This window comes from Hypanus sabinus, unplaced genomic scaffold (genome assembly GCF_030144855.1).
Source record: "Hypanus sabinus isolate sHypSab1 unplaced genomic scaffold, sHypSab1.hap1 scaffold_501, whole genome shotgun sequence".
Classification (NCBI taxonomy): domain Eukaryota; kingdom Metazoa; phylum Chordata; class Chondrichthyes; order Myliobatiformes; family Dasyatidae; genus Hypanus; species Hypanus sabinus.
In genome coordinates, this window is record NW_026781368.1 from 287,858 (window position 1) to 313,695 (window position 25,838).

Below are 25,838 nucleotides of genomic sequence, written 5' to 3' on the forward strand. Positions count from 1 at the left end.
TTTCCGGCAGAGGTGCTGGTGAGGCCCGAAGTGCAGAGGCCTGAGGCGGATGGCCGTGAATGTCAGGAACACTACAGCAGGAGAAATCACCTTTAAGAGGGGATCCCGCTGGCGCAGTTGTTCCCGGTGACGGTAATGTCTAGCGCCCCTGCGAGGCCCACTAGGGGGGAAGGATTGGAAAGCAGAGGATTGTTGACCGCTGATGCCTTTAACTTCGGGGATTCTCCTGTGTGGCCGGAGCAGAAACGCAGGCTGCTGGAGAAGATGCTGAAGCTGGAGGATGCTTTCTCTCGTGGCGAGTTTGATGGGGGCTGCTCCAAGAGCACTCGCCATATCACCCAAGTGTCTGAGGACACCCCGTTCAGAGAGAGGTCGCGGCGACTGGGCCCAGCAGATGTGCAAGTTGAGCAGCAGCACTTGTGCAAGTTGAAGGAAACTGGAATCATCACTGAGTCCCGAAGCCCCTATGCGTCCCCAATAGTTGTGGCCCGGAAGAAGATGAGAAGGGTACACATGTGTGCGGACTATCGGACTTTGAACAGGCGAACTATCGCTGACCAGTATATCAAATATGGAGTATTAATCGTCCAGTAATAAAATCCAAAATTTGGCAATGCCAATCCACCTTCATTTTTTAACTTCTGTAAATGTTTTTTACCTAACCTAGCATTTTTATTCTGCCAGATATATATGAAGACATTTTTCAATGGACATTGTCCAAAAAAGATTTCGGAATAAAAATTGGTACCGCTTGAAATATATATAGGTGAAACATAGGTGAAATAATCACCTTAATAGCATTAATCCGACTTATCAATGATAAAGACAATGGTGAACATTTAGTAAACAAATATTTAATGCGATCAAATAAGGGTAAAAAATTAAACTTGAATAAATCTTTTTTTTGTAATTTTAATCCCTAAGTATATAAAATAAACAGTAACCAATTTAAGAGGCAAATTTCTGTAAATTGAAACCTGCCTATTTAGGCGGAACAATTCACTCTTATTAAGATTCAGTTTATACCCGGAAAAATTACTAAACTGAGCCAACAATGATATAACTGCAGTAATTGATTTCTCAGGATCAGAAATATATAATAACAAGTCGTCTGCATATTCTGATAACTTACGAATATCCATCCCGCAAGTAATGCCAAAAATGTCAGGTGATTCTCCAATAGCAATTTCCAAAGGTTCCAGCGCAATATCAAATAATAATGGACTAAGAGGACAATCTTACCTGGTACCCCGAATTAAGCAAAAAAGTGAGGTGCCGGAGACAATTTTCCACAATATCGACCAGTCACACACACAATATCTACAGAGTACAACAAAGACTGGTCATGAGTCGCTATGAGTGCATGGAAAGTTGTGTTCAACAAAACATTTTTAAGATTTTTGAAGATGATTGTCAATGAGGGTGTGGGAGTGGGTCTTGGACATTAGCAAGCTGCCTCATGACAGATTGGTCTGGAAGATAACGTCCCATGTGGTACAGAGAGAGAGCTAGTTGGATTCAAAAGTTGCCTTGAAGCTAGCAAGCAAAGAGTGGTGGATGAAGGTTTCTCCTCAGAGTGGAGGCGGGTAACGATTGGTGTACCGCGAGGCTACAGTTTGGGACATTTGATATTCGTTATTTGTTATCAATGATTAGAATGCAAGTGCACAAGGCTTGACCAGAAGTTTCGCCGACGACAGAAAATTAGCAGATGGTACTCACCGTGAATATTATCGTCGCTTATAGGGGATCTAAATGGGCAGAAAATGGTAAAGAGATTCCAAAACCAACCCGAGCAGCAACGGTTTCATGCTGAGGCTGGTGATTATGTGAAGGGAGCTGCCAGATGAAATGGATGAGGCAGACATAATTGTATAATTCCAGAAGCAGTTGGAATGTAAAGATGAAAGGAAGAGGTCCAAAACCATCTCAGTGTACACTGTGGTCAGCATTGTCTCCATGGGCTGAAAGGTCAGTATCTGTGCTCTGTTGCTCTGTGCCTCTATCGGAAGAATGTTCTAGATATCACTGGACAGACATACAGACATGGTTTGGATGTTGATGTTTGGCCTCTAAGCGAAGTGCGGCTCTGATACAGAGAATGGCTTTACTGTCACATTTGCAAAGTAGTCCAACTCTCTCTGACTCACTGTCTGCTTGTTGTGTGTAATTCAGGGCATCACCAGAAGGCGGTGCTGTCCTGCACCGGGATCAGAGTGCAGACAAGACGACGACAATCAACAACCGTCAGTCAGAATCAGAATGGCTACAGGTATGTCCACCTGGATCTTTATAACTAAACTTCTGCCCTGTTGGTGCACAATAGTTCAGATGAAAAAGCTTACACAGGCGCTAACGGGGCAGAGATAAAGTTTCATCCAGCAGTCTCATTGATCCCACTGGTAAAGTGCCTTTGTGTAATCGATCTGTCCCACAGTTCCAGCGCAGGGACCTGACACCAGTAATGGTCGAATGACTCCGCTCACCAGGCAAAGCTTCACCTGAGTGAAAGGAGCCGGAGACCCTGAATCAGCAGGTTGAGAGTGAAACACCAACAGGAATGTGACAGCGGTGTTGTTTGTTACGTAGAAGTCTACGTTCAGGGTTTGTTCCACATCAGGGCCTGTTTAGAGGTGAAAAACATCTTCAACTTACATTTATAAAATTCAGAGGCAGGTGATAAGAGCATTTCTGGGATTTCAGATATTGTGCGATTATACAACATTCCATGTTTTGTCAGGGCAGCACTCAACTCCCCCCTCGCTGCGCAAAGTAGATGAGGGGAAGTTTCCGAAATCTGTTTTCTGTAGCCGCGCTGAGAACATTGCCAGCCTTGGAAATGGCTGAAGATCAGGAGACACTTCATTTGTGTACTGCATCGGTCTGTCACTGTCTAGTATGGAGGGGCTACTGCACAGGACGGAGAGAAGCTGGCGGAAGTTGTAAGTCTTCAGGGAGCGGTGTCTCAGAAAGGCAGCATCCATTATTAAGCACGTCCAGCACCCAGGACATGCCCTTTTCTCACTATTACCATCATGATGGAGGTACAGAAGCCTGAATGCACACACTCAGCGATTCAGGAATAGATTCGTCCTCTCTGCCATCCCATTCCTTAACGGACATTGAATCTTCGGACACCACCTCTCTTTTTTTAAAATCTATTTAATACACGTAATTGGTTTACTTTATTATTATTATTATTATTATTATTATTATTATTATTATTATTATTATTATTATTATTATTATTATTATTATTATTATTATTATTATTATTATTATTATTGTTGTTGTTGTTGTTGTTGTTGTTGTTGTTGTTGTTGTTGTTGTTATTATTATTATTATTATTATTATTATTATTATTATTATTATTATTATTATTATTATTATCATCATCATCATTTTTATTCATTATTATTTTTCCCCGCTAGAATACCTATTGCATTGAAATAATGCTGCTGCTAAGTTAACAAATTTCATGTCACATGCCGGTGATAATAAACCTGATTCAGATTCTGCTTTACGTGTGCAAGGTTACCCTTCAAGCTCCCGTGTTCCGGGGCAAACTGTCCCAGCCGAACCATATAACACAAAAATCAAACAACCCCATCCTGTATCGTACTTGTCAATATCCTCGACACTTCTTCAAGCTGATTCACGTCCATCCTGCAGGTTAGCATCTGTAAAGCTCTCTCAGCGAGCCTTAAGGTTTAGCTGCTAGAAATGTACACAAGACTCTCCCTTTGGCAATGACTTGTATAGTTGCGACATGACAACCATTATCCAGGAGACGGGATGGGACCCAGGGGACCAGGCATCATGGGCTTCAAGGTTATGGTCCACCTGTAACCGAGGGGACTGGACGTTGTCCATCTCAAGGCAGAGGTCAATTTTTGACCCAGGGGACAAGACAGTGTGTGACAAAGCAACCGGAGAACGTGGGATCTGGAGGATCGGACCACGAGTAATCCAGTGGCTTGTCTGTGAATGAGACAGGTGACTGGACAGTTTGTGATCCAGGGAGATTTATGTTTGTAGAAGATAGTCCCAGTGATAATTTCCGGTATCACCTAATGCCTTTCCATTTATAACCGCTGCTTATCAGTTTGTTCAACTAATGCGTAGTCGGTGATAAGTATTACTGCGTCTATCCAGTTATTTTTCTGGGAGTCGATGTATCCACTCACTGGCTTATCGGGATGATGATCTAGCATGAAGTGTGGTTCACATTAACCAGCACAATCCCACTCCAAATCCGGTCAGCAGGAGTCCCGGCTCCATTGCAGACACCCATTGCGAATCCTTGTTCGAGCATAAATCACTCCAAACCTGCAATTCATCACTTACTGCAGGTGGGAAATTAAATCTGGTACAGAAAGCACTCAAGAAGTTTTTACCAGGCAACTCATCGAGAAAAGATGATCGGGACACGGGAAGCAAGGTTCCAAAGCAGGGTCAGATTGAGAGCAATGTCCCAATGGAATGGGCCGCAGAGGAGGAGGAGCAAATTCAGCCCAGAGACAGTGACGTCAGAGACACTGAGAAGGACCCTGGAACCGGCACAAGTGAGGCGACTGCCTGTCAACCCAGAGACAGTGACGTCAGAGACACTGAGCAGGGCCCTGGAACCGGCACAAGTGAGGCGACTGCCTGTCAGCCCAGAGACAGTGACGTCAGAGACACTGAGCAGGACCCTGGAACCGGAACCAGTGAGGCGACTGCCTGTCAGCCCAGAGACAGTGACGTCAGAGACACTGAGCAGGACCCTGGAACCGGCACAAGTGAGGCGACTGCCTGTCAGCTCGGAAACTCATTAAACACGGAATTGTCAAGTGCCCAACAGGGAATGGGTGAGTGAAACATGAGGGTGATGTGTTCGCAGAATGAGGTGGGAGGTGGGCAAATGTGATTCCTTGTTGGAGGGTTGGTCAGAGGGGGGAAAAGTGTGGGCGTGGTGCATGCGGCGTAGCTTGGCACCGGTTACCGCACTACAGGAAATGTCCTACCTGTTCTGAGGATTTCCAGGATGTGTATCAGAGGAAATACAACTATCCGGATAAGAGAGTATTTCCAGGATATGAGTTATGGGAAATGTATTCGCCAGGATAGAGAGAGTATCTCTGGGAAGCGACTATCATTGACAGTCTTAACATTTATTGCCCATTTTAAAGTGAAATCGGTGAGTGGGTGGGACGGTGGGAGAGATAGGTTTCTGGTGAATGGGTTCCTTCTGGGAACGTCTGGCACAGCGCATTGATGGGTCGGTTTTTTAAGGCGAGTGTTGGAGATTAGGGCAAAATACGTGCTTCCAGCTGAAAGTAGGTAAACACTAAGGTTCAAGACATGACTGGTTTGTTGAGTTGGGTGAAGCAGTGGAGACAAGTGATATTTGAGTTTGTGACTACATTCTCATTTTATATTCGCAGAGCCAGAGTTTACAATCTCCGACCTCCTGGCAGAGGGGGGCGAGTATCGATTGTACCAACTGACCAAGTTCTACAAGGACAGACTCAAACATGCAATTGAAGAAAAAGTTGAAAGACTCGGTTGGATGTTGACAAAGGAGGGACATTTCAGTCGAGAAGAAAATGAGGTGAGTGTGTTTAGTGTATTGTCACTGAACTGCTGGTATCAGAAGAAATAGTGATCGATATTAATCTCCTGCACGTTCTAGGAGTTCTACATGGCAATGGAGACTTTGATCTCTGACTTGTCCTCAGTGGATCTGATTCTGCTGTTCAGGTGGGGAGCACTGGGAACTGCAGGTTCAGCGTCACCTTTTCCTCTCACACCTGCTGTATTTATCAGTTTACCGGACCTCAGTAAGACGTTTGACAAGGTTCCGCACGGATGGTTAGTTAGGAAGGTTCAATCGTTAGGTATTAATATTGAAGTAGTAAAATGGATTCAACAGTGGCTGGCTGGGAGATGCCAGAGAGTAGTGGTGGATAACTGTTTGTCAGGTTGGAGGCCGGTGACTAGTGGTGTGCCTCAGGGATCTGTACTGGGTTCAATGTTGTTTGTCATATACATTAATGATCTGGATGATGGGGTGGTACATTGGATTACTAAGTATGCAGAGGATACTAAGATAGGTGGGGTTGTGGATAATGAAGAAGGTTTTCAAATCTTACAGAAAGTATTAGAACAGTTAGAAGAGTGGGCAGAAAGATGGCAGATGGAGTTTAATGCTGATAAGTGTGAGGTGCTACATTTTGGTAGGACTAATCAAAATAGGACATGCATGGTAAACGGTAGGGCATTGAGGAATGCAGTATAACAGATTGATCTAGGAATAATGATGCATAGTTCCCTGAAGGTGTAATCTCATGTGGATAGGGTGGTGGAGAAAGCTTTTGGTATGCTGGCCTTTATAAATCAGAGCATTCAGTATAGAAGTTGGGGAGTAAAGTTAAAATTGTACAAGGCATTGGTAAGACTACATTTGGAGTATTGTGTACAGTTCTGGTCACCGAATTATAGGAAATATATCAACAAAATAGAGAGAGTACAGAGGAGATTTACTAGAATGTTACCTGGGTCTCGGCACCTAAGTAACAGAGAAAGGTTGAACAAGTTAGGTATTTATTCTTTGGAGCGTTGACGTTTGAGGGGGGGATCTTGATAGAGGCATTTAAAATTATAAGGGGATAGATAGAGTTGACGTGGATAGGACTTTTTCCATTGAAAGTAGGGGAGATTCAAGCAAGGGGACATGAGTTGACATGATGGGGGCAAAGGTTTAGGGGTAACAAGAGGGGGAACACCTTTACTCAGAGAGTGGTAGCGGTGTGGAATGAGCTTACAGTGGAATTGTCTAAGGCAGATGCAATATTGTCATTTTAAAAAATGGATACGTATATGGACAGGAAGGGAATGGAGGGTTCTGGACTGAGTGCAGGTAGGTGGGTCGAGGTGAGAGTGTAAGTGTACGGCACGGACTGTGTTACTGTGCTGTAATAGTCATATCGTTGTATGATATAAGTGCAAGCGCTGCATATCTGGACTGTTGAACAGGCATTCAGTCTAAAATTATTTTTGCATCTTATCAGGAACGTCGGTCAAATTCACCTCAGCTCATTAATCCAGGATGAATATTAATCTGTGAGATTCGCCATGTCTGTCCAACTACTCCACAATAAATTAATTAATTGTTTGCTTTTATAGAAAGTCACTGAACTGACAGAGAAGGGAAACCGGACAGAGAGTTCCAGACTCTTCCTCAGTTTGGTGATGGACAAAGGCTCCCGGGCCCGGAGGGCGATGTGGGAATCCTTTGTGATGTGGAGGACTGAGTTACCGAAGTTGGACAGGATACTGAGGGAGATACAGGAGCTCGGTATGTTAAAACCACACACTGAACACAAAGGCACATTGAACTAAATAGTTATAATTATTTTAGTTCTGTTTTCATGAATTATTTTTTTTTGATTTAAACAGGTCCTGACCCAGAGGAATACATGAACATTGCACAAGGGTTGTCTGAGTTACCCACTGAACTGACAGGTGAGTGATGAAATGCTCCGTTCAAACCACATCTCAAATGTTAGACTGTGACTTGGCAGAATCTGGGAACGAAAATCCACCATCAATCATTCGCCGATCTCTGGTTTCAGGTTACAATTCAGATCATCTCTCGATGCAGCCTGAACATTCAAAAGTGTATTTTTCCAGCTGTTCCAGCTGGTAATGTATTAATCCACCCCTTGTGTCTCTGAACCCTTCGCTCCGGGTCCTAACGCTCTGGGAATCCCCACTCACCCCAGACAGGCTCCTGACACACTGTAAGACCCAGTCCAGGTGACCTTTCAGATTCCGAAGCACCTTCTCCTTCGTAATAGCAGCTACACTCAGTCCAAGTTTCTCAAACCTCTACTTGCCTCACATGCCACCGAATCCAAGCAACACCCTGGTGAACCTGTTCTGCACCCTCTCCAATCATCCCCAGTGCTGGACAATCAGAAGTGAACACAATACTCTAGATGCACCTTAAAACCATCAGACTTAGGCAGATAATTAAGACATTCAGCTCAGTGAATTTGCTCCACAATTCCTCTCAACCCCATTATCCTGCCTTCTGTAAATGTTGACGCTCCTCCGAATCAGGAACATAGACCTGCATTTTAGTATACCCATTGACTTGTCTTCCTCTGCCAACTATGACAATAATTTCACAGATTCACCATCCGCCAGCGAAAGCAATTTTTCGCAATATGGTTCCCCGCCAGCCAGGACAATTCACCACAGTTCTCAGGCATGTTAACCTTGTGTATGAGCCTCCCATGTGGGAACCTTGTCAAAGATTCTACCATTATCCAGGTAGACAACAACCATCTGTAACTTCATCCATCACATTTGTCACCTCCTGGAGGAACTCAATTAAGTTAGCCAGACACAAGCCCCACCCAAAGTCTTGCTGATGAACCCTCAGACATTCTCCCTTTCATACTCCCATGCGGCAGAAAATGTAAAAAGCTGAAGGTATGTCCCACCAGCCTCAAGGACAGCTTTAAGTCTGCATTTATGACTATTGAATGGTCACCTACTATGTTATTACTGGCTCCTAATAGTAAGAAAATTTGATATATAAAATTGTAACATTATGTATCTCATAAACAATAACCACTTATTTAGATAACCACAATACTTACAGAAAAGCAGAAAGAATACCTTTAGCGTATGAACTAATTTCAGGAACAACTGATAATCAATTATGTAATTCTATATCAAACACTGAGGAAAGCAGACATCTTTCAATGTTATACTGTATCAAAAAACATTTGATTCTCTCCCTTGGTTGGTTAACAGAAGTTCCAAGTATATATACGATTCATCCAAGCCCTGTGAAATTTCTACAACATCTAATAAAGCACTGGCGGACAATAATCACCTAATAACAACCACAAAGTAACAGCCACCGTTATCAAAATAAATGTAGGGATTTCCCATTGTGAATCTGTCAGCCCACTTTGGTTTTGTCCGGCTTTAAAACCGCTCATAATTTACTGAAACGGAGAAATCTCAGTGATCAAATCAGAAAAAAAAAACAAATTATACCTTGACACAGCTATACATTGATGATTTGAAATTATTTGCTCTTGCATCAGTGAAGCTAAAACACATAATTCAAATAATGGAACTAATTTCCAAAGGTTTAAACATGAACTTGAGACTAGAAAAGTACAGAACATGAAACATAAAGAAAGGTGCACGAAAGCCGGCAGAATATCAAACAGAGCATCAGGATACAAGACAGCCGATCGATGAATATGAAACATATACGTATGATATGAATAAGCATAAGGTACAGCGACAATGGTGGATGATTTGAAGCAGGAGGGCACTCTACACTTTGAGGGGGAGAGATTAAAATATCTGTAAACACACCTGCCAGATGTGCCACGCAAATACTGATTAATCCCCCTGGGATGCCGTCCGGTCCTGCAACCTTGTGATTGTCCACTCGCAGGAAACACCCGCGTACTTGAGACCCAGAGATGACCAATGTGCAGATCGCTTTGGCGGCTCTCCTCGGGGGCTCAGTGTTGGCGATATCGAACCGGGCGTGAAAAGATTTAGTTCCTCTGGGCGAGAGGCAGCGGTGTTGGCAGCATCACTGCACTTAGCTCTAAAATCAGTGACGGTGTGTAGACCTTGCCATAAGCTGTGTGAGTTGTTGGCGGAGAGTTGTCCCCGAATTCTGTCTCTGTATTGTCGATTCACTGTCTGGATGACTTTGCACAGATCGGAGCTGCGTTTTGTTGAACTCCAGCTGATCACCGGCAACATCAGCTGTCGGTCAGGAGGCAAGTGTTGTTCACACGGAACGGCTGATCCAGATTTGCTGGTCCGGGCAATCCTGACTGGATTCTGGTGGAAAATATTCCCCCTTGGTGACAATAACACACATCTGGGGGATGTATTACACAGATGTGATAACAACAGCCGGGAACTCCTGCAGGAACCTGAAAGGTTTACACAGCAGCACCAGGTACTCCAGATCTGGGGTACAAAAGGATTTGAGGGCATCCGGGTTTCCACCAAGCATTCCACTAAGATTTGTTCTCTTCCCGTGTGTGTTTGTGTGTGGTGCTGAATGATGGCACGATCATTGGTGACTGTTGGGATCTGCAGTCTTGGGAACAGTAGGAAAACGGGCAGCTGGGATGCAGGCGTTTGGCTCAGCCACTAATCTGGGTGGAAGCGTTTCTTCCGACAGGAGAAGGGGTAAAGGCGGGTTGCTGGTTCCTTACAACCAGTCGCTTTGGGCAGACGGGTCTCGTCGGCCGAGATTGGCAGCTCACCCAGCAACAGGAAAGCTCTGATCTCAAACATCCACTGCTCTGTAACTGTACCCCTCATGGGGAAGAGTTTGGGAGTAAACCCAGTGGATCTAGAGCCCCTGAGGCAGTCTGAAATAGTGTTCAACGCAGACTGGCATCTCCTGAAACACCTCTGGTGCCAAGCTGTGTCAGTCTCTGCCGTTCCTTTGTGTACATCAGATGCAGGGAGAGAGGGAGCTTGCGACATCGGCAGAAGCTTCCTCTCCATATCGGAGTGTCCCGGCTTGCAGGGACAGGACATCCTCGGTCGACTCTGACAGACGGAGGCCTCATTAGACAGAGCCCCACACCCCCACAGCAAGACTGATGAGTAGCAGTTGTCAAGACTTCACCACCCTCTCCCACAGACACGACGTACACCACTGAGACAGACGGAGGCCTCATTAGACAGAGCCCCACACCCCCACAGCAAGACTGATGAGTAGCAGTTGTCAAGACCTCACCACCCTCTCCCACAGACACGACGTACACCACTGAGACAGACGGCCTCATTAGACAGAGCCCCACACCCCCACAGCAAGACTGATGAGTAGCAGTTGTCAAGACCTCACCACCCTCTCCCACAGACACGACGTACACCACTGAGACAGACGGAGGCCTCATTAGACAGAGCCCCACACCCCCACAGCAAGACTGATGAGTAGCAGTTGTCAAGACCTCACCACCCTCTCCCACAGACACGACGTACACCACTGAGACAGACGGCCTCATTAGACAGAGCCCCACACCCCCACAGCAAGACTGATGAGTAGCAGTTGTCAAGACTTCACCACCCTCTCCCACAGACACGACGTACATCACTGAGACAGACGCTTGTGGTTTCTTCCATTAACAGAGATTCCATCTTTTCACCAATTCTCCATCACTGTGACTGCAAACTAGCCAGTTTCTTTCTTGCCATTCCGAAGGGTTATCGACCCGCAAGTTCACTGCGATTGTCCCCCAGGCGCTGCCCGGCTTGAGTATTTCCGGCATATTCTGCTCTTGTTTTGATGCAAGAGCAATGGACACCCGTGCACCCCAGTGTGTAGCTTTGCCAAAATGCACGTTGTCCTGCTCTCCATATTTCCACACCAGATCAACATTAACATCAATGCTTTAAATATAGTGAAACTTTGTAACGGGAGTGCAGTCAGGATTGCAATAGGATATCAGGGGAATGTTCACCTTCATCAGTAATTAGTGTCAGAATATGAGGATTGGACATTTTTTCTGGGAGAATCATCGCTGTTAGTTCCTGTGTCTGTGAACAGAATTTTACTTTCTGTCCTAATATCCATGGAAGCATTGAATTAATTCATGTAATCTCAAACACTGAATATTGGAATGTAGTTATAAAGTTCTTTGTCAGTTGAGCTAGTTAACATTTTAACCATGTTATCTGTACCCATGAAGATGTTCAACAGAAACACAAGGAGACTCTGCGGGCACAAACTGAAACACTGAGAGTGAACACGATCCTGATGAGGGAGAAGGTGAAGGTTTTCCAGCTGATTGATCGATACGCTGAGCTCACGGTCATTTCTACCTTTCGTAATCGGAGACTGGTGGAACATGAGCTGCTGGCAAGAGGCAGAGACCACGAGAAGTGGAGACAGAAACATCTCCGCAGGGAGCTGGAAAAAATCCGGACTGATCAGTTGTTCCAGAGCAGCTTTTCCCGGAGTAAATCCAAATCTGGGAGTTCGGCAGCAGTGGCCGGAGTCCCAGGGATCGGGAAAACCACAATGGTACAAAAGATTGTTTATGACTGGGCCACGGGAAAAATTTACCAACAGTTCCAGTTCGTCTTCAGTTTCAAGTTCCGAGATTTAAACACAATCAATTGTACAATAAACCTCTCGAACCTGGTGCTGTTTTTCTATCCTTACCTCGGGAATGTCCTGAAATCACTGTGGAAGATACCAGAGGGAATGTTATTTATATTTGATGGCTTGGATGAATTCAACGACACAATTGATTTTGCTGACAGCCGGAAAAACATAGACCCTCAGGACTCATGCACAGATCCTGAATTCCGGTGCAAGGTGTCTGACATTGTGTACAGTTTAATCCAGGGCAAGCTGCTCCCAGGGTGTTCAGTGCTGGTGACCACCCGCCCCACTGTGTTACATTTACTGGAAACGGCGAAGATCGATGTCTGGGCTGAAATCCTGGGATTTGTTGGTGAGGAACGGAAGGAATATTTCATCAGGCATTTTGAAGACCAGACGGTGGCAGCAGCTGTTTTCAAACACGTGCAGGAGAACGAGATCCTGTACACCATGAGCTACAACCCCTCCTATTGCTGGATCCTCGCTCTGGCACTGGGCCCCTTCTTCGCACAAAGAGTCAGGGACCCGCAGAGAGTTCCCAAGACCATCACGCAATTATACTCCTACTATATTTACAACATCCTGAAAAACCACGGCCGTGAGATTGAGAACCCCCGTGATGTGTTACTCAGTGTGGGTCAGATGGCCTACAGAGGAGTGTCCGAGAAGAAGATTGTGTTTGCATACGGAGATTTGATCAAGTTCAATCTGCAGCCTTCCCAGTTCCTGTCCGGGTTCCTGATGGAGCTTTTGGAGAGAGATGATTCTGCCCAGAGCGTGGTGTACACATTCCCACACCTCACCATCCAAGAGTTTGTAGCTGCAGTCGCACAATTCCTGACTGTACATCCCGAGGATATCCTGAAATTCCTCACTGAAGCCCACAAGACAAAAGATGGGCGATTTGAGGTATTTCTCCGTTTTGTTGCTGGTCTCTCCAACCCAATGACAGCTCGGGGCCTGGAGGAGTTTCTGGGTCCATTTCCTCATCAAACAACCTGCCGGGTGATTGACTGGGTGAAGGAGGAGGTTAAACGCCAGAGTGGAAACACGAGTGACATTGGTAGAAGGAGACTCCTGAACACATTGCACTACCTGTTTGAGTCTCAGAATCGTGGACTGGCTCAGGCCACACTGGGATGTGTGGAAACACTTTCATTCAGTGGAATGACACTGACCCCGGTTGACTGCGCCGTCCTGTCTCATGCCATCGGACACTGTGATACTATAAAACACCTCGACCTGGAGTTCTGCAACATTCAGTGTGAAGGAATCCAGCGGCTGGGACCCGGGCTACACAAGTGCCAGGAGTTGAGGTAACTTGATTTATCTCTCACTCAGAACTGTGAAACTGTTCCATTGAGCTGTTTCAAAGTAAACGGATATGGGTAAAACTGCAGTAAATCAGATTGAGATGTATTGTGACAAATGCCACCCACTTCATCGTATGCAATCACTCTTTCCCATCCTGTTGGATTTCTCTTAGCCATTACACTTCCTCTCGTCAGATTTCTCTTCCACACCCACGTTCTTACTGTGGGATCTCTCTTCACCATCCCCCCTACCCCTGTGGGATCTCTTTTCCCTACCCAATTCCACCAGCAGGATCCCTTTTCCTCATCCCCTCCCTCCTGTGGGATCTCACATCCCCATCCCCCTTCCTTCATTGATACCTCTCTTCCCATTCCCCCTTCCTCCTGTGGGATCTCTCTTCCCATTCTCCTTCCTGCTGAGGGACCTCTCTATCCCATTCATCTTCCTCCTGAGGGGTCTCTTTTCGCGATCTCCTTCCTCCTGTGGGATATATCTTCCCCATCTGCATCCTCATGTAATTTATTTTCCAAATCCCCTTCCTCCCTTTCGATCTCTCCTTCTGATTCAACTTCCTACTCAGGGATAGCTCTTCTATATCCACTTCCTCCTCTGGGATCTCTCTTCCCCATCCCTCTTCCTACTGTGGGGTATATGCTTTCCCATCATCTTCCTCCTGTGGGATCTCTCTTCCCCATCTCTTTCATCCTGTGGGATCTCTTCCCCAACCGCCTTCCTCCTGTGGGATTACTCGTTCCCATTCCCCTACCTCCCGTACGATATCTCTTTCCTAACCCCATTCCTCCTTTTTAATCTCTCTTCCCCATACCCCCAACTGCTGTCAAATCTCTTTTCCCCATCCCACATCTTCCTGCGAGATCTGATTTCCTCATCCCCACCTTCCTGTGGGATGTTTCTTCTCCATCCCCCTTCCTGCTGTGGGATCTGTCTTCCTACTCCCCTTCCTCCTGTGGAATCTCTTTTCCCCATCCGTTTTCCTCTTGTGGGATCTCTCTTCCCCATCCGACTTCCTCCTGTGGAATCTCTTTTCCCATTCCGTTTTCATCTTGTGGGAACTCTCTTCCCCATCCGACTTCCTCCTGTGGAATCTCTCTTCACAATCCCCCTTCCTCCATTGGGATCTCTTTTCCCCATAACCCTTCATCCAGTGGGATCTCTCTTCCGCATCTCCAGTTATCCTGTGGGATATCACTTCCGCATCCCCAATCCTCCTGTTGGATCCCTCTTCCCAGCCCGAATCCTCCTGTGCGATCTCTCATCCTCATCCCCCTTCCTCCTGCAGGATCACTCATTCCTATCCCGTTTCGACCTGTGGCAACACTCTTCCCGATCCCCCCATAGCCGTGGTATTGCTTATCCCCATCCCATTTCTTACTGCGGGACCACTTTTCCACATCCCGCTTCCTCCTCCTGTGGGTTCTCTCTTCACCATCCACCTTCCTCCTGTGGGATCGCTCTTTCCATTCTACTTCCTGCTGAGGGATCTCTACCCCATTCAACTTCCACCTGAGGGATCTCTTTTCGCGATCTCCTTCCTCCTGTGGGATCTCTCTTCCCCATCCACGTCCTCCTGTGGTATCTCTCTTCCCCTTTCTCCTTCCTCCTGTGGGATATCACTTCACAATTCCTTTCTTCCTGTGGGACCTCTCCTTCCATTTCCTCTTCCTCCCGTAGGATCTTTCTTTCCTCTCCTCATTCCTCCTGTAGGAGCTCTCTTCCCCATACGCCCAACTGCTGTTCTCTTGTCCCCATCTCAGTTCTTCCTGCGAGATTACATTTCCTCATCTCCTCTTTCCTGTGGGATGTATCTTCCCCATCCTCCTGCCTCCTGTGGGATCTCTCTTTCCCATCCGCCTTCATCCTGTGGGATCTCTCTTGCCAATCCACCTTCCTCCTTTGGGATCTCTTTTCCCCTTCCCCCTTCCTCCTGTGGGATCTCTTTTCCCCATCCCCTACCTCCTGTGGGAACACTCTTCCCCAGCCCCCTACCTTCTGTGGGATCTCTCTTCCCATTCTCCTGCCTCCTGTGGGATATCTCTTTCCCATCCGCCTTACTCCTGTGGGATCTCTCTTGCCAATCCACCTTCCTCCTTTGGGATCTCTTTTCCCCATCCCCGTCCTCCTGTGGGATCCCTCTTCCCCAGCACCAATCCTCCTGTGGGATCTCTCTTCCCAATCCCCCTTCCTCCTTTGGGATCTCTTTCCTCATTCCCCCTTCCTCCTTTGGGATATATTTTCCCCATCCCCTACCTCCTGTGGGATCACTCTTCCCCATCCACCATCCTCCTGTCATCCGCAAGTCTCTCTTCACAATCCCCCTTCCTCCATTGGACTCTCTTTTCCCCATCCCCTTTCCTCCTGTGGGATCTCTCTTCCGCCGCACCCTTCCTCCTGAGGGATCTCCCTTCCCCAACACCCTTCCTCCTGTGGGATCTCTCTTCTCGAGCCCCCTTCCTCCTGAGGAATCTCTCTTCCCCAGCCCACTTTCTCCATTGGAATATCTTTTCCCCAACCACCTTCCTGCTGTGGGATATCTCTTCCCCATCTCTTTCGTCCTGTGGGATCTCTTCCCCAACCGCATTCCTCCTGTGGGAGTACTCATTCCCATCCCCCTTCCTCCCGTACGATATCTCTTTCCTAACCCCATTGCTCCTTTTTAATCTCTCTTCCCCATACCCCCAACTGCTGTGGGATCGCTTTTCCCCATCCCACATCTTCCTGCGACATCTGATTTCCTCATCCCCACCTTCCTGTGGTATGTTTCTTCCCCATCCCCCTTCCTGCTGTGGGATCTGTCTTCCTACTCCCCTTCCTCCTGTGGAATCTCTTTTCCCCATCCGTTTTCCTCTTGTGGGAACTCTCTTCCCCATCCGACTTCCTACTGTGGAATCTCTCTTCACAATCCCCCTTCCTCCATTGGGATCTCTTTTCCCCATAACCCTTCATCCAGTGGGATCTCTCTTCCGCATCTCCAGTTCTCCTGTGGGATATCTCTTCCGCATCCCCAATCCCCTGTTGGATCCCTCTTCCCCAGCCCGAATCCTCCTGTGCGATCTCTCATCCCCATCCCCCTTCCTCCTGCAGGATCTCCCATTCCTATCCCGTTTCGACCTGTGGCAACACTCTTCCCAATCCCCCCATAACTGTGGTATTGCTTATCCCCATCCCATTTCTTACTGCGGGACCACATTTCCACATCCCGCTTCCTCCTCCTGTGGGATCTCTCTTCACCATCAACCTTCCTCCTGTGGGATCTCTCTTCCCATTCTACTTCCTGCTGACGGATCTCTCTACCCCATTGACCTTCCTCCTGAGGGATCTCTTTTCGCGATCTCCTTTCTCCTGTGGGATCTCTCTTCCCATTCTACTTCCTGCTGAGGGATCTCTCTACCCCATTCACCTTCCTCCTGAGTGACCTCTTTTCGCGATCTCATTCCTCCTGTGGGATATCTCTTCACCATTCCTTTCTTCCTGTGGGACATCGCCTTCCATTTCCCCTTCCTCCCGTAGGATCTCTCTTTCCTCTCCTCATTCCTCCTGTAGGAGCTCTCTTCCCCATACGCCCAACTGCTGTTCTCTTGTCCCCATCTCAGTTCTTCCTGCGAGATTACATTTCCTCATCTCCTCTTTCCTGTGGGATGTATCTTCCCCATCCTCCTTCCTTCTGTGGGATCTCTCTTCCCCAGCCGCCTTCCTCCTGTGGGAACTCTCTCCCACAGCCCCCTACCTTCTGTGGAATCTCTCTTCCCATTCTCCTGCCTCCTGTGGGATATCTCTTTCCCATCCACCTTCCTCCTTTGGGATCTCTTTTCCCCATCCCCGTCCTCCTGTGGGATCTCTCTTCCGCATCCCCAATCCTCCTGTGGGATCCCTCTTCCACAGCCCCAATCCTCCTGTGGGATCTCTCTTCCCAATCCCCCTTCCACCTTTGGGATCTCTTTCCCCATCCCCCTTCCTCCTTTGGGATCTCTTTTCCCCATCCCCGTCCTCCTGTGGGATCTCTCTTCCGCATCCCCAATCTTCCTGTGGGATCCCTCTTCCCCAGTCCCAATCCTCCTGTGGGATCTCTCTTCCCAATACCCCTTCCTCCTTTGGGATCTCTTTCCTCATTCCCCCTTCCTCCTTTGGGATATATTTTCCCCATCCCCTACCTCCTGTGGGATCACTCTTCCCCATCCACCATCCTCCTGTCATCCCCCAATCTCTCTTCACAATCCCCCTTCCTCCGTTGGGCTCTCTTTTCCTCATCACCTTTCCTCCCGTGGGATCTCTATTCCCCATCCCCCATCCTCCTGAGGGATCTCCATTCCCCAACACCCTTCCTCATGTGGGATCTCTTATCTCGAGCCCCCTTCCCCCTGCCGGATCTCTCTTCCCCAGCCCCCTTTCTCCATTGGGATCACTTTTCTCCATCCACATTCCTTCTGTGGGATCTCCCTTCCCCATCCCCAATTCTCCTGTGGGATCTCTCTTCCGCATCTCCAATTCTGCTGTGGGATCTCACTTCCGCATCCGAAATCCTCCTGTTGGATCTTTCTTCCCCAGCCCGAATCCTCCTGTGCGATCTCTCTTCCCCAGCACACTTCCTCCTGAGGGATCTCCCTTCCCCAACACCCGTCCTCCTGTGGGATCTCTCTTCTCGAGCCCCCTTCATCCTGTGGGATCTCTCTTCCCCAGCCCCCTTCCTCCTGACGGATCTCTCTTCCCCATCCCCCTTCCTCCTGTGGGATCTCTCTTCCGTATCCCCAATTCTCCTGTGGGATCTCTCTTCCGCATCACCAATTCTCCTGTGGGAACTTTCTTCCGCATCCCCAATCCTCCTGTTGGATCCCTCTTCCCCAACCCAAATCCTCCTGTGGGATCTCACTTCCCCAGCCCCCTTCCTCATGTGGGATCTTTCTTCGCCATCCCCAATTCTCCTGTGGGATCTCTCTTCCCCAGCCCCCTTCCACTTGTGGGATCTCTCTTCCCCATCCCCCTTCCTTCTGTGGGATCTCTCTTTCCCAGCCCCCATCCTTCTGTGGGATCTCTCTTCCCATTCTCCTGCCTCCTGTGGGATCTCTCTTTCCCATCCGCCTTCCGCCTGTGGGATCTCTCTTCCCATTCTCCTTCCTACTGTGGGATCTCTCTTCCCCTTTCTCCTTCCTCCTGTGGGATATCTCTTCACCATTCCTTTCTTCCTGTGGGATCTCTCTTCCCCATCCACCTCCCTCCTTTGGGACCTCTCCTTCCTATTCCCCTTCTTCCCGTAGTATCTCTCTTCCCTCTCCCCATTCCTCCTGTAGGATCTCTCTTCCCCATACGCCCAACTGCTGTGGGATCTCTTGTCCCCATACCAGTTCTTCCTGCGAGATTACATTTCCTCATCTCCACTTTCCTGTGGGATGTTTCTTCCCCATCCTCCTTCCTCCTGTGGGATCTCTCTTCTCGTGCCCCCTTATTCATGTGGGAACTCTTTTCCACACCCTACTTCCTCCTGCAGGATCACTTTTTCCTATACCGCTTCCACCTGTGGGATCTCCCTTCCCCATCCCCCTCCCTGTTGTGGGATCTGTCTTCCCCATTCACCTCCCTCCTGAGGGATCACATTTCACGATCTCCTTCCTACTGTAGGATATCTCTTCCCCATTCCTTTTGTTCCTGTGGGATCTCTCTTCCCAATCTGCTTCCACGTGTAGAATTATTATCCCAATCTCCCTCCTCCCTTTCGATCTCTCTTCCTGATACAGCTTCCTACACTGGGATCTCTCTTCTATATCCACTACTTCCTCTGGGATTTCTCTTCCCCATCCCTCTTTCTCCTGTGGGATATTGCTTTCCCATCCTCTTCTTCCTGTGGTATCTTTCTTCCCCACCCTCCTGAGGGATCTCTCTTCCCCAGCCCCCTTCCTCATGTGGGAACTCTTTTCCACATCCCACTTCCTCCGGCAGGATCTCTCTTTCCTATTCCGCTACCACCTGTGGGAACTCTCTTCCCAAACCGCCATAACTGTGATCTGGATTAGCCCATCCCATTCGCTGCGGCGGGATCACTTTCACACATCCCGCGTCCTCCTGTGGGATCTATCTTCCCCATCCCCCTCCCAGATGTGGGGATCTGTATTCCCCATTCAACTTCCTCCTGAGGGATCTCTTTTTGCGATCTCCTTCCTCCTGTAGGATATCTCTTCCCATTCCTTACTTCCTGTGGGATCAGTCTTCCCCACCTGCTTCGACGTGCAGATTTGTTTCCCAATCGCGTTCCTCCCTTTCGATCTCTCTTCCTGATACAGCTTCCTACTGCGGGATCTCTCCGTAATATCCACTTCCTATTTTGGGACTTCTCTTCCCCAACCCTCTTCCTCCTGTGGGATCTATCTTATTCATCCTCCTGCGGGATCTCTCTTCACAATCCCACTTCCTCCTGCGGAATCTCACTTCCCCATCCCCCTTCCTCCTTTGGGATTATTTTTCCCCATCCCCTTTCCTAATGTGGTATCTTTCTTCCGCATCCCCAATCCACCTGCGAGATCTCACTTCCCCAGCCCCCTTCCTCCAGTGGGATCTCTCCTCCCCAGCCCCCTTCCTCATGTGGGATCTTTCTTCGCCATCCCCAATTCTCCTGTGGGATCTCTCTTCCCCAGCCCCCTTCCACTTGTGGGATCTCTCTTCCCCATCCCCCTTCCTTCTGTGGGATCTCTCTTCCCCAGCCCCCATCCTTCTGTGGGATCTCTCTTCCCATTCTCCTGCCTCCTGTGGGATCTCTCTTTCCCATCCGCCTTCCGCCTGTGGGATCACTCTTCCCATTCTCTTTCCTACTGTGGGATCTCTCTTCCCCATCCACTTCCTCCTGTGGTATCTCTCTTCCCCTTTCTCCTTCCTCCTGTGGAATATCTCTTCACCATTCCTTTCTTCCTGTGGGATCTCTCTTCCCCATCCACCTCCCTCCTTTGGGACCTCTCCTTCATATTCCCCTTCTTCCCGTAGGATCTCTCTTTCCTCTCCCCATTCCTCCTGTAGGATCTCTCTTCCCCATACGCCCAACTGCTGTGGGATCTCTTGACCCCATCCCAGTTCTTCCTGCGAGATTACATTTCCTCATCTCCTCTTTCCTGTGGGATGTTTCTTCCCCATTCTCCTGCCTCCTGTGGGATCTCTCTTTCCCATCCCCCTTCCTCCTGTGGGATCTCTTTTCCCCATCCCCTACCTCCTGTGGGATTACTCTTCCCCATCCGCCTTCCTTCTGTGGAATCTCTCTTCACAATCCCCCTTCCTCCATTGGGATCACTTTTCCCCATCCCCCTTCCTCCTGTGGGATCTCTCTTCCGCATCTCCAATTCTCATGTGGGATCTCTCTTCCGCATCCCCAATCCTCCTGTTGGATACCTCTTCCCCAGACCGAATCCCCAGTGGAATCTCTCTTCCCCAGCACCCTTCCTCTTGAGGGATCTCCCTTCCCCAACACCCTTCCTCCTGTGGGATCTCTCTTCCCTATCCCCCTTCCTCCTGTGGGATCTCTCTTCCGCATCTCCAATTCTCATGTGGGATCTCTCTTCCGCATCCCCAATCCTCCTGTTGGATACCTCTTCCCCAGACCGAATCCTCCAGTGGAATCTCTCTTCCCCAGCACCCTTCCTCTTGAGGGATCTCCCTTCCCCAACACTCTTCCTCCTGTGGAATCTCTGTTCTCGTGCCCCCTTATTCATGTGGGAACTCTTTTCCACACCCTACTTCCTCCTGCAGGATCACTTTTTCCTATCCCGCTTCCACATGTGGGATCTCTCTTCCCGATCCCCCTTCTTCCTGTGGGATCTCCCTTCCCCATCCCCCTCCCTGTTGTGGGATCTGTCTTCCCCATTCACCTTCCTCCTGAGGGAGCACATTTCGCGATCTCCTTCCTACTGTAGGATATCTCTTCCCCATTCCTTTTGTTCCTGTGGGATCTCTCTTCCCAATCTGCTTCCACGTGTAGAATTATTATCCCAATCTCCCTCCTCCCTTTCGATCTCTCTTCCTGATACAGCTTCCTACACTGGGATCTCTCTTCTATATCCACTACTTCCTCTGGGATTTCTCTTCCCCATCCCTCTTCCTCCTGTGGGATATTGCTTTCCCATCCTCTTCTTCCTGTGGTATCTTTCTTCCCCATCCTCCTGAGGGATCTCACTTCCCCATCCCCAATCCTTCTGTTGAATCCCTCTTTCCCATCCCACTTCCTCCTGTGGGATCTCTCATCCGCATCCCCAATCCTCCTGTGAGATCTCTCTTCCCCAGCCCGAATCCTCCTGTGGGATCTCTCTTCCCCAGCCCCCTTCCTCATGTGGGAACTCTTTTCTACATCCCACTTCCTCCGGCAGGATCTCTCTTTCCTATTCCGCTTCCACCTGTGGGAACTCTCTTCCCAAACTCCCATAACTGTGATCTGGCTTAGCCCATCCCATTCGCTGCGGCGGGATCACTTTCCCACATCCCGCGTCCTCCTGTGGGATCTACCTTCCCCATCCCCCTCCCTGCTGTGGGGATCTGTATTCCCCATTCAACGTCCTCCTGAGGGGACTCTTTTTGCGATCTCCTTCCTCCTGTAGGATATCTCTTCCCCATTCCTTTCTTCCTGTGGGATCAGTCTTCCCCACCTGCTTCGACGTGTAGATGTGTTTCCCAATCTCGTTCCTCCCCTCCGATCCCTCTTCCTGATCCAGCTTCCTACTGCGGGATTAATCTTCTATATCCATTTCCTCCTCTGGGATATCTCTTCGCCATCCTCTTCCTCCTCTGGGATATCTCTTCCCAATCCCCCTTCATTCTGTGGGATCTCTTCCACATCCACCTCCCTCCAGTGGGATATCTCCTTCCTATTCCCCTTCCTCCGGTAGGATCTCTCTTTCCTCTCCCCATTCCTCCTGTAGGAGCTCTCTTCCCCATACGCCCAACTGCTGCGGGATATCTTGTCTCCATCACAGTTCTTCCTGCGATATTACATTTCCTCATCTACTCTTTCCTGTGGGATGTTTCCTCCCCATCCTCCTGCCTCCTGTGGGATCCCTCTACCACAGCCCCCTTCCGTCTGTGGGATCTCTCTTCCCATTCTCCTGCCTACTGTGGGATATCAATTTCCCATCCGCCTTCCTCCTGTGGGATCTCTCCTGCCAATCCGCCTTCCTCCTTTGGGATCTCTTTTCCCCATCCCCCTTCCTCCTGTGGTATCTCTCTTCCGCATCCCCAATCCTCTTGTGGGATCCCTCTTCCCCAGCGCCAATCCTCCTGTGGGATCTCTCTTCCCAATCCCCCTTCCTCCATTAGGTTCTCTTTTCCCCATCCCACTTCCTCCTGTGGGATCTCTCATCCGCATCCCCAATTCTCCTGTGGGTTCTCTCTTCCCCATTCCCAATCCTCCTGTGGGATCTCTCTTCCGCATCCCCAATCATCCTGTTGGATCTCTCTTCCCCAGCCCAATCCTCCTGTGGGATCTCTCTTCCCCAGCCCCCTTCCTCCTGAGGGATCTCCCTTCCCCAACAGCCTTCCTCCTGTGGGATCTCTCTTCCCCAGCCCGCTTCCTCATGTGGGAACTCTTTTGCACACCCCTCTTTCTCCCGCAGGATCACTCTTTCCTATTTCGCTTCCACCTGAGGGAACTCTCTTACCAATCCCCCCATAACTGTGGTCTGGCTTAGTCTATCCCACTCGCTACTGCGGGATCACTGTCCCACATCCCGCGTACTCCTGTTGGATCTATCTTCCCCATCCCCCTCTCTGCTGTGGGATCTGTCTTCCCCATTCATCTTCCTCCTGCGGGATCTCTCTTCCGCATCCCCGATCATCTTGTGGGATCTCTCTTCCCCATTCACATTCCTCCTGAGGGATCTCTTTTCGTGATCTCCTTCCTCCTGTGGGATATCTCTTCACCATTGCTCTCTTCCTGTGGGAACTCTCTTCCCCATCTGCTTCCCCATGAAGATTTATTTTCCCAATCTCCTTCCTCCCTTCCGATCCCTCTTCCTGATCGAGCTTCCTACTGCCGGATTAATATTCTATATCCACTTCCTCCTCTGGGATCTCTCTTCCCCATCCTCTTCCTTCTGCGGGATATCTCTTCCCAATCCCCATTCATCCTTTGGGTTCTCTCTTTCCCATTGCCCTTCCTCCCGTAGGATCTCTCTTTCCTATCCCCATTCATCCTTTTTGATCTCTCTTCCCTATACTCCCAACTGCTCTGGGATCTATTTCCCCCATCCACCTTCTTCCTGAAAGATCTCATTTCCTCACCCCCTCCTTCAGGTGGGATGATTCTTCCCCATCCCCCTTATACCTGTGGGATCTCTCTTCCCCATTCCCCATCCTCCTGTGGGATATCTCTTCCCTATCCCCCTTCCTCCTGTGGGATCTCTCTTGCCCATCCCCCTTCCTTCTGTGGGATATCTCTTCCCCATCCCCTTTCCCCCTGTGGGATTTCTCTTCCCTATCCCCCTTCCTCCTGTGGGATCTCTCTTCCCCAGCCCCCTTCCTCCTAAGGGATCTCCCTTCCCCAACAGCCTTCCTCCTGTGGGATCTCTCTTCCCCAGCCTGCTTCCTCATGTGGGAACTCTTTTCCCCCATCCCTTTCCTCTAGTGTGTTTCCATCCGTTCCCTCTGGTGGGGGTCTCTTCCTCCATCTCCCATCGACATTTCCCAATTCACAAATCTTCCTCACACGGGGGCTATATCACGTCCATCCCTGCCGCTTCTGACACTCTCTGGTCAGTAACACTTTTCTAGCCAATGGGGAATGATACAGAATATGTGGAGTTCCCAGAGTCACAGCAACAGACTAAATGACTGACATTGCGGGAATACCCTGGAGCTGGGCAGTGGGGGAAATTGACAGTGATGGGAACTCCGATCAGTGATTTACGGAATAGTTTAATGTTTCCTGAAATATCCGCGTGAGAGAATTACCCTCAGACCCACGGTTTGTATCACTTTGTTCACCAATTTGTCTGTTTGTGTTTAGACTTGGGTGGCATGACCTGGGAGATTCTGGAGTGAAACTGGTGTGTGCGGCTCTGAGGAACCCGGAGTGTAAAATACAGAGACTGTGGTAAGTACCAGACTGTGGGAGATTGTGTTTACAGTCACTCGGTGTCTGACACTGAACATTAATGTGATCAGTAATTGTGTTACTGATAAACACTGGGGATCTGTACCGTCTCCTGTCTCTCTGAGTCCTTCACCCTAACTCTCTCTCATCTCCAGGCTGGGGGAAGTCGGTCTCACAGATTCTGGGGCCGAAGATCTCGTCTCCGCTCTCAGTACAAAACCATCCCTGACGGAGCTGGACCTGAGTAATAATGAACTGGGAGATTCAGGAGTGAAACTGGTGTCTGCGGCTCTGAGGAACCAGGAGTGTAAAATACAGAGACTGTGGTAGGTACCAGACTGTCGGAGATTGTTTTTACAGTCACTTGGCTGAACCTGACATTCAACACTCTGACAGACCGATCTGTCTCCACTCTCCGCCGCCTCACACTGACCCTCCCGAGTCTGGAGCGGATCCGGTGAGTGTTTGTGTTGATGTTCAATGTGAATAAATATCAGCGGATCCGCGGGTTTTCTGGTGATATTCGTCTGTGAGTGTTGTTGAAACATTAACCCCGGTCCCCTGTTACTGACACTGTTGTGTGATCTGTTTATTCCATCTTCATTCTCCCTTCTGTTTCAGGCTGTACGGGAATCGGTTCAGTGAGACCGGGAAGAAGGAACTGAGATCTCTACGGGGATTCAGAGCCGGACTGGAAGTGTTTACATGAACATCTGAATGTGTCAACATGCCCGCCCGCCGGATGGAGCCGATTTCCCCCTCCCCTTTAACTCCCCCTCCCCTTTAACTCCCGCCCTTACCTTTAATGGCCAGGCGCGGGGGCTGATTGCCAACGGTTTTAACGGAACTGGCTCCGGTCTCGAGCTCGGTGATATCGGAAGCGCTCCCGCAGTGACGTATTTCCACCCGTTGTCCGGCGGCGCAGCTTCCGCCGGATGTGCGGGTTCGAGACTCTCTCGCCTGACACCCCGGGGATTTACCCGGACAGGAGGAGCCCGGGGGGTCGGGGATCATTCTGGGACACCGGTGTCCCGGGAGAGAAACATTTTGCTCCGTTTGCTGGGGACGGTGCATTCGGCCGTCTGGCCGATACAATGATGTTAAAGTGACAAATCCCTCAGCAATGGCCTTGGATCCGCAGCGATCCCGGTCACGGCCCTGGAGTGTGATTGGATGCAGAGTGACGGCGAGGAACAGGACTGATTAATCTACCGGTCACCCGTTGTCACCGGTCGGTTAATTCTGTGTGACTTAGAGTGAGTCGGGAACAGTGTGGCGACCCATTTTCTGCGCAGG

General features: G+C 49.0%; 1 protein-coding gene across 1 annotated transcript; it reads left to right on the forward strand.

Moving 5' to 3' along the window:
* The first annotated feature begins 135 nt into the window (after nt 1-135).
* LOC132389208 (NACHT, LRR and PYD domains-containing protein 3-like) lies at nt 136-25,838 on the forward strand. Its single transcript, XM_059961671.1, has 10 exons — nt 136-419; nt 2,176-2,272; nt 4,238-4,850; nt 5,427-5,593; nt 7,168-7,339; nt 7,441-7,506; nt 11,739-13,473; nt 24,456-24,542; nt 24,698-24,868; nt 25,164-25,838. Exons 1-10 carry the CDS (start codon nt 136-138, stop codon nt 25,249-25,251), a joined length of 3,480 nt encoding a protein of 1,159 aa, XP_059817654.1. The 3' UTR covers nt 25,252-25,838.

Coding starts and splice junctions, on each gene's coding strand:
- LOC132389208 (XM_059961671.1), top strand. CDS start 136: ATGTCTAGCGCCCCTGCGAGGCCCACTAGGGGGGAAGGATTGGAAAGC. Junction 420..2,175: donor CAAGTTGAGCAGCAGCACTT/GTGCAAGTTGAA, acceptor TGTGTAATTCAG/GGCATCACCAGAAGGCGGTG. Junction 24,543..24,697: donor TGTAAAATACAGAGACTGTG/GTAAGTACCAGA, acceptor TCTCATCTCCAG/GCTGGGGGAAGTCGGTCTCA.